Below are 8,351 nucleotides of genomic sequence, written 5' to 3' on the forward strand. Positions count from 1 at the left end.
TGATCAGTAGCGAGCCAGAAGTGGAGCCCTTCCACCAATCAGCGGTGGGAGGGCATGGGGGAACCTGCAAGATTAAAGGAGCCATAGTGCACCCCACTTCTGTCAAGAATTCAGTAGGTCCCTACCCACTCGACTAACTGACTGCACGTTAGCACAGTTTTTGCCAGCTGCGCTAATGCGTAGTACAGGGGTTGTCAACTGGGGGTACACGTACCCCTACGGGTACTTGGAAAGGTTATAGGGGTTACGTGCGGGCGGTGGGGGAGGTGAGGGCAGTGGCGCCCCTCTGTGGATAGACATGGGGCGGGGGGGCTCACATGCAGTGGCCGCCACTGCCCCCACCACCCCAGGCCACCATGAACCACCCTGCACCACCACCTCTCAGGGCCGGGGGGTGGGAGCAGCAGTGCCCCTCTGCAGGCTGCACAGGGGCCACCCAGTTGGCCAGACACGGGGCAGGCGGGCTTGCATGGGGCAGCCGCCACCCCGCACTGCCACCCATCACCCCACGCCATTTTCCCACAGCCGGTCACACATGCGGCTCCGTGGGCTGCTCACAAGCAGTATACGATTAGCCAGGTGCGAGGCCAGTCAGCTGTCCACAGAGCCACACATGCGACTGGACATGGGAAAACAGTGCATGGTGGCGGTATGGGGTGATGGGTGACGGCAGCAGCAGCATTGTGCCACACCCCCCCCCCCCCCCCCCCCACCGCCCCCCCCAAGTGGGGCCCTTGTTGTACCCCCCCCCCCCCCCCCGTCTACTGCCACCAGAAGTGGTGCACTTGTTAGAAAAGGTGGAAAATCCCTGGAGTAGCAGAATTAATCCAATGGGCATTAAGCATCTCATGTAGACACATCGACTATGCACATAACTACTCTACTATAGAGTAAAAGTGGTTCTCAGAGATGTGTTGTCTTCATTTATTTACACTTTTCACTTTGTCTTTGCTGTGCACATGGCCAAAAGCTTCTGACCTCTAACTTGTTGACAATGACCACTGATTTGTGCCACCGCACTGAGTGCTCTTACCCCATATATTAAGAGCTTAAAAAGGCAGAAATGAGTAAAATACCTTTTAGCTCTTTCACTAATAAATAATTAAGACTTAGAAGTGAGGAAGAGAAGGAGAACATACTGTGAAATACATATAGACAACCCAGGTCAAAGTACTGCAGTAACTATAAGCTAAGCAACTTTTCTCCTTCACGCAAATGTCTGTATCTATCTCACTCCTCGCAATTCCCACACAGTAAGCAGGTCAGAAATAGGTGCCTATTTAGACATAAAAACACATCCCTGTCCTAGTGGGCATTTGGCCTAGGTACCTCTATGAGTATAAACAGACAACACCAAATAAAATGTAGCAGGATGTGTCCACCACAACTGAACTACTTCATTGGGTACGACACATTGCCCATTGTCCTACATGGGACAGCAACCCAATCTGAAGAACAGCTGTTGTGTTTCCTGCTTACAATAATGCATCTTGGAGAATCCCTGAGGCATATCTTTGCATGTGGGGAAATCCAAGCAGATGCTCCCAGGGCATCAGGAGCCTGATCCTCCATGGGAATTCCCAGGGAGCAAAATATCAGGCCCCTCAAGTCCTAGGAGGCACCTGCTTCAATAACGTTTCAGAAACTAATATCATCTTTGTTGGAGCCAAAAAATTTGGGGAATTTGCAGGGTAATAAAAGGCATGGATGCCTGTATGATTGGCCTTTGTGCCGCCATAAACATTTTTATGGTGGACCTGGCTTTTTAAGCTCTCCTGGCTGGTATGAATGCCCCCCAGAATGCCACTGGAGCTGTAAAGCACAGGCTCTTACCCTCTAGCTGCCTGCACCAGGGCATGGTGCAGCCCAGTGGCTACAGGCAGCTGGCATCGGCTCCCACCGGGGCTGCTGCAGCAGGAGCTGGGGTGAGTGGGGACAGGCAGAGCCCTGTGGGGTTTGGGGCATGGTGCAGCTCAGTGCCTATAGGCAGCTGGTGTTGGCCACTCCTAGGGCCGCTGCAGCCGGGGCTGCTGAGTGCTGTGCCCTGCCCCACCCGGGGCTCTGGTTGTTCGCAGTCACCCTAGGCCGTGCTGGCCCCAGAAGCAGCCAACACCAGCTGCCTGCACTAAGACACAGCGAGCCCAGGAGCAAAGGCACGGGGGCGACAGGCGGAGCACGGTGCAGCCCAGTGGCTGCAGGCAGCTGCAGCTGGGGCTGGGGTGAATGGGGCCACAGCCCTTTCCCCTCCCCTCACAGACTTACCTGCTTGGGCAGGGTGTGGGAGGGGTGTCTATGCTGATCACATAAGAGTGAATTTACCTCACATATAATGAATTATGGGTCTATATATGCTCATTGCATAAGAGCATATTCGCACATAAAGAACTTGCATAAATCGAGGGAAACCTGTACATGTAAACTAGAAAAGGGCTTGTAATAAAGCTCCTCAAAACAAAATTACTGCTTCTTGTTTCTCTAAACATGGCTGAAATAAGACAAGAGAAATTTCTATATCTGAAATACCTACAGGACCTAATTTTTTGGCAAGAAAGAAAGAGATATTCTCTGCACAGGTTATGGATTTGCTGACTGTGGTGGAACTAGCTAAATTAATGTTTCCAATTAATGTCCCTGACTTCACACTAACAGAGCTAACTACTGCTGTACAACCATTAGTTTGAAAACCTCATGATGTCTAGGACACTAAAATAGTGCACACCCCCAAGCAAATGTTCCCAGGACAGAAGAAATGGAGTCAAGTCTTTTAGTAGCCCAAGTTTTTGTAGCATTTAAAAAAATTATCTTAATGTTCCTCCTACCCAAAAATTATAGATCAGCCTTCAAAAATTTATGGAAGCTATTTTTATTCTAATAAAATAGCCTAATCCTCCATCACTTCACCAGTTTAACTTCCAAATAAAATGAATATTTGCATTAAATGTAATTTCTCCAGGGTTGTCTTATTGATGTCAAGGATTGCAATGGCCTTAGAGGACAAACACAATCTCTTTGACCAAAGCTGAAGATCTTGAAACTGACAATATAAAAACTACATAAATGTATTCTATCCCTAATGGCATCAGAAATTACTCCTGACTTGTTACTCTACTTATGATTGTTTTTGCCCATCTATGAATTGTATGAATTTGTAGAATATTGGATGCTGAACCACTGGTAAAATAGTAATTTTCTAACTATTTTGAATAAATATTGTTTATCCTGTTTTACAACAGCGCTCATGTAATACAAAAGACTTAGTGATACAGTATACTGAAATGAGAAAGAAAGTCTCATTTCAAATCTTTTGCCAAACTCAGTAAGGTCAAGTTTTACAAACCATTTTCCTCACCTGAGTTTAAGAGCTCTTCAACTAAGGACACATTCCCGGAAGTCAATGCTTTCTTTAATCTTTCTTCCTTGTCTTTTATCTGCAATGTGTCATTAAATGTCTAAATAGGGATGGAAATGAAAAAAGAACTAGGTTACTTCATGATACACATTATGATGCAGTTTTTTAATTCAATTTTTAATATACTTTGAAGGCAAGGGGAGGGAAGGAAGTACAATAAAAATAAATGTTTTTTCCCCAAATCTTGGTCTGAATTGTTACCAGAATTAGTTTAGTTTCTGCTAAAATATACTGATAAGGAAATGCAAGGGTCAAAATTATAAAGAGAAAAGAAGAATAACTACAGAATGGCATTTTATTACTCAGCAAATCTGCTCCAAGTGTATTTAATCATATTACACTATATTATTTAAAAATTAAAATGTTATTAACTACATAGAACATAGCAAAAGTAGTTTATTTCTTGCTTGCACAGAAACAATTTATAATATTTACAATAGCAGAACTATTTGTGCAAGTCTCTCATCTTCAGATTAAGTTCTGAGTAATATTTGCATGCACAGAATCAAGACCTCGCTGGATGCATGAATATAACAGAAGCAGTACTTGGTTATACGTATACGTGCATCTATTACTGATGGAATATTAGGGGTAAGAGAAATCATTAATATTTCTTTCTTTCTAGTCACAATATATAGGATGTGTCATAGACTTCATCTTTCCCAGTTTTCTAACATTGGTTAAACCTTACAGATGTTAGGAACCCTAAGGCCCCTAAGCCTATCCCTTTGCAAAATTTGCTAATTCCTGCTACAAGCTTAATAAACTGTCATAAACTTGAGTACATCTTTAAAAGGAAATGCAACCTTGACTTAAAAACCTCAGGGAAAGGATGAATACTATCACATCCCTTAATAAACTGTTTTCATCATCAATTCCAATATTTTAAAAGTTTGTATTCTGTTTCCAACTCCAATTGCAGCTGCATAATATCTACTAGCCTAAAGAGCCTTCTATCAAATGATTTCTACTTATGTAAGTATTTATACAGTACGGCCAAAAGACCTTGTAATCTTCATGTCAATAAAATAAACAGATTGAGCTCCTTAATTCCTTCATTGAGAAGCATGCTTTCAAGGCATCAAATCTTTGTTAAGCTCTTTTCTGAACCCTTTCCAATATTCACCATCTTTTCTATTGCATGGACACAATACTCCAGTAGTATTCTCACCATATTCAGAGGTAATTCAGGCTGGATTCATTAAAAAAAAAAACAAACAAAAAATCACACTTATTTCAATCACCCATTTTAATCAACAAGTAAAAAGAATTAATTTAAGGTTGATATATATAATTAATATTCATCTTGTTTTACATTTGTACTTTTTAGTCATTTACCAGTTCTCATCGGGCACATCTACACGTAGCCCTACGGTGGCGAGCTATGCTGCTGTATGGTGCGCTACAGCAATGTAGCGATCACGTGTGTCTACACATGATGATCAGCGACATCGCTGTAGCAGCACGCTTCCCAGGTACTGCATGCCACTATGGCAATGTAGCACTGAAATCTACCAGTACACCATGCACATGGCACAGTAACTACCCGTACTGTGCCGTGCTTTAGTACTTCCTTTTGGAGGTACTAAAGCATGGCACCGTAGCAACATTGCTTTACAGTGAAATGTAGATATGCCTGGTTTGTATCATATTATATCACTTTCCTCAGGATTACCAAAAAGTACCTGTCCACATGTATTTAAGCAACAATTTTACTTAACACATATTAATTAAAATTATTACTTTGTCAAAAAAATGATGAATAGCATTTTTTTTCTTTACTAAATGATTTACTGGTCATTTATTTCAAACTGCATTTGGATGGAAACTGGAATTAAAAAATCATTTATTAGTGAAATTAATTTACTTTAACCATGCCAGATACACAGTTGTTAAATCAGTTTTAAATCAAAACATGTTCTGATAAACAAAAGTTAGTCAGAAGGTGTGGGAGATACGCACCTTTATAGACTAAGAGAGGCAGGGAAAGAGTGCACGCACACAAGCTTTTGTGAACGCACATTCACTTCATCAGATGCTGATTTCCTTAAAGATTTTAGAACTGATCTTAAAGAGGGAGAAAGAGAACAAGAAGGAGAGCCAAGTCCAGCTAGTTAACCACCTCTGAACTAATGGTTGGGCACAACTGTTTGAATGAACAGAAATAAAAATACTCCCCTTGCACCTATGGAACTGTTTTAAATACTTCAACAAATTCAGGGGCCAGATCCTTAAATAACTCTAACAGGTTCTGTGGCTTGATTTAGTTAATACTCAGGTAGCACATGCTTGTTGTCAATGTATTTATTCAATTATATCAAGTTTTCATGGAGCACATTTTAAAAGAAGTATGTCTAAAACTGGAAAAAGAAGTGATGTGCCCAACCTGAAGCAACTTTACTTTTGTATTACTACTGCATATTATATTTCAGCAGTTGTGTTTGGAGGCTACAAAGAGCTCAAGGTGCTCTCATTATGCAGTTTCATGCTGAGTTCCACCACATGAAGACTTTCATGCAAATTAAGGACCTTACTAGGATCATCTTTGACTTCTCTTCAACCTGATCATGATTAATCAACACATTTTAGTTGGCATTATAGACAGCCTCAATGAACATAACTGCACCACGTCAACAGAACACCAGGGACCACTGCAGCTAGGCATGGCACACTTAATACCTTCAAAATAGAGGTACATTACCGGAAGCCCGCCACATGATAATAAGGGCTCACTCTCAGGAGAATTTACTGGCACATTCCTAGCTGTGGATGAGGGGTATGGGCACAATTAACAACTGAAACTTCTCCAAGTGGAACACACTTGGAAACATTTCATAAAGGAAATATTTCAGTCAGGGAACACCCGCTCCCTTCCTGGCTGGAACGTTTCAGACCATTACATAAGAACTACCATTTACAGGGTCACACCATAGGTTCATCTTGCCCAGTAGCTCATCACACAGGCATTGGAGGGCCAATAGGCATTGTCCGGTGTGCTGTGCTCGGTGTCCCTCCTTGGCACTCGTTATGAACCTCTGACCTCCACTCCTGTCCCTGTTTTCATTATTTGTCCCAAATAATCTGCAGTACATCACTAGTAGCCCCCAGTACTAATGGCATGCCTGGGTCCATGAAATCCTCTGACGTGTTAAAAGTCCTGTCACAGGCATTTGAGGGCCAGTAGGCACTGTCCAGTGTGCTCTGCTCGGTGTCCCCCTTGGCACTTGTTATAAACCTTTGACCTCCACTCCTGTCCCTGTTTTCATTATTATTCGTCCCAAGTAATCTATAGCACGTCATCAGTGGCCCCCAGTATTAAGGGGGGCTTATAATTTCCTTGGTGGGCACCTGGGCTCATGTTCTGCCCTGATATGTTGTAAGTCCTGTCATACCGGCATTCGAGGGCCAGTGAGTGCTGGCCAGTGTGCTCTGCTGTCTCCCCTTGGCACCCTTGTTATGAACCTTTGACCAGCACCCCTGTCCCTATTTTTTTTTTTTTTTATTATTTGTCCCCAGTAATCAATTTTCACCTTTTCTGTAGCTTTCCCATCTGAGAGAGGCCAATAGCTTACTTAGTGTGCATGGACCCGCACCCCTCAAGGTGGCAAACAGGCCTATCGTGTAGACATTCAAGGGCCAGTGGGCATTGTCCGGTGTGCACTGCACATTCTTCCCCCATTCTTCCTTGGTGGACTCATTATGAACCTATGACCTTCAGTCCCACCCCCATTTTGGCTTTGAGCTGTCCCAAGCAATAAGTGATGTGTTCTTAGTGGCCCCCATTACTAAGGGCGGCTTAACTCTACTTGGTGAGCTTTGGCCCACGTTCCAGAATGGCAGATCAAAAGGCCTGTCACAGTGGGCGCATCTACACGTGCTATTAAAGCAATGCAATAAACTCTGATGCAGTTTGTGTCGGAGTCTGTCGCTCCTGGGCACAGCTTCTGCATGTGCACCCGCAGCCACAGTAGTTTGAGCTGAGGCGGAACAGCCACAGGCTGGCAGAGGACCCAGGGGGTCAGCCCCAGGCTCTGGGTGGCAACGTTGGGCAGCAAAGCAAGAGGGAGCTTAAGTGTGGGGCTAGGCGGCTGGCAGCCCCTGTACTTTAGCACCCTTGTGACCCAGCCAGCCCCACCCCTCTCTGTCTATGCATGCATTTCAACACATGTAATTACTCTGCCATAGGATAGCACCACCCCTGATAGTACTATCCTACAGCAGAGTTAATGAATTTACTGCACCCGAATATTTGCGCACGTGTAGGAAGTGATGCTTTACTGCAGAGCTAATTAGCCAACTACAGTAAAGCGCATGTGTAGACGCACCAACAGGCACTCATTCTGAACCTTTGACCATCACTCTCATCCCTGTTTTGCCTTTCTTTTCCCTCAAGAAATGAGTTGTCACTTTCTCAGGGGCCTCTGGTGGGCATAATCCCTTAAAAGTAACATATAAGTCTGAATCACATGGCAGCAGAAATTGGATGCTGAAAGGAAGAGTGAACTGAGTCTGACCAAGGGTTTTTTTCTACCTCCTTGCCATACCAAGTCACCCCTGCCCGCGGTTCACAACAGCTCACCAAACCTAAGTAACTCTGCCCCAGGTCCCTGTCCTGTGCTGTCACCACCCCGTTATCCTAGCCCCAGCCCCAAGGTCTCCATGGAGACTGGACCCCCATGGGCAGGGTGCGCTCAGTCAGGGGTCAGGATGGGACTGCAGGCAGGTGAGGAGCGGCATCTGGAAGCAGGACATGCGGGCAGGGCCAGGGGATTGTGGGGTGGGGACACGCAGGGCTAGGGCTCAGGGCAGAGCGGTGATTTGTTCCTGGCGCACCCCTGCCTGCAGAAGCAGTGCCCACTGCAGGGATGTCCAGGCAACTGACTGCGGCTCTGCCCCGCAATCCTGGCCCCGGCCCTGGTGCCCACCCCCTGCCCCCCGCCGG

General features: G+C 44.9%; 1 protein-coding gene across 6 annotated transcripts in view; it reads right to left on the bottom strand.

Moving 5' to 3' along the window:
* ASZ1 (ankyrin repeat, SAM and basic leucine zipper domain containing 1) overlaps positions 1-8,351 on the bottom strand; it is a 52,614-nt gene that overhangs the window by 43,535 nt on the left and 728 nt on the right. For 2 of the 6 annotated variants that reach the window (XM_006023620.1, XM_014519945.1), the window contains exons 2-3: positions 4,581-4,601; positions 3,350-3,449 (exon numbers count right to left, since the gene is read on the bottom strand). In XM_006023620.1, the coding sequence (XP_006023682.1) occupies positions 3,350-3,449; positions 4,581-4,601 (121 nt within the window). The other 4 variants (XM_014519943.1, XM_014519944.1, XM_014519942.1 and 1 more) reach the window with 4 other exon arrangements.

The sequence above is a fragment of the Alligator sinensis genome, unplaced genomic scaffold, assembly GCF_000455745.1.
Source record: "Alligator sinensis unplaced genomic scaffold, ASM45574v1 scaffold65_2, whole genome shotgun sequence".
Taxonomy (NCBI): domain Eukaryota; kingdom Metazoa; phylum Chordata; order Crocodylia; family Alligatoridae; genus Alligator; species Alligator sinensis.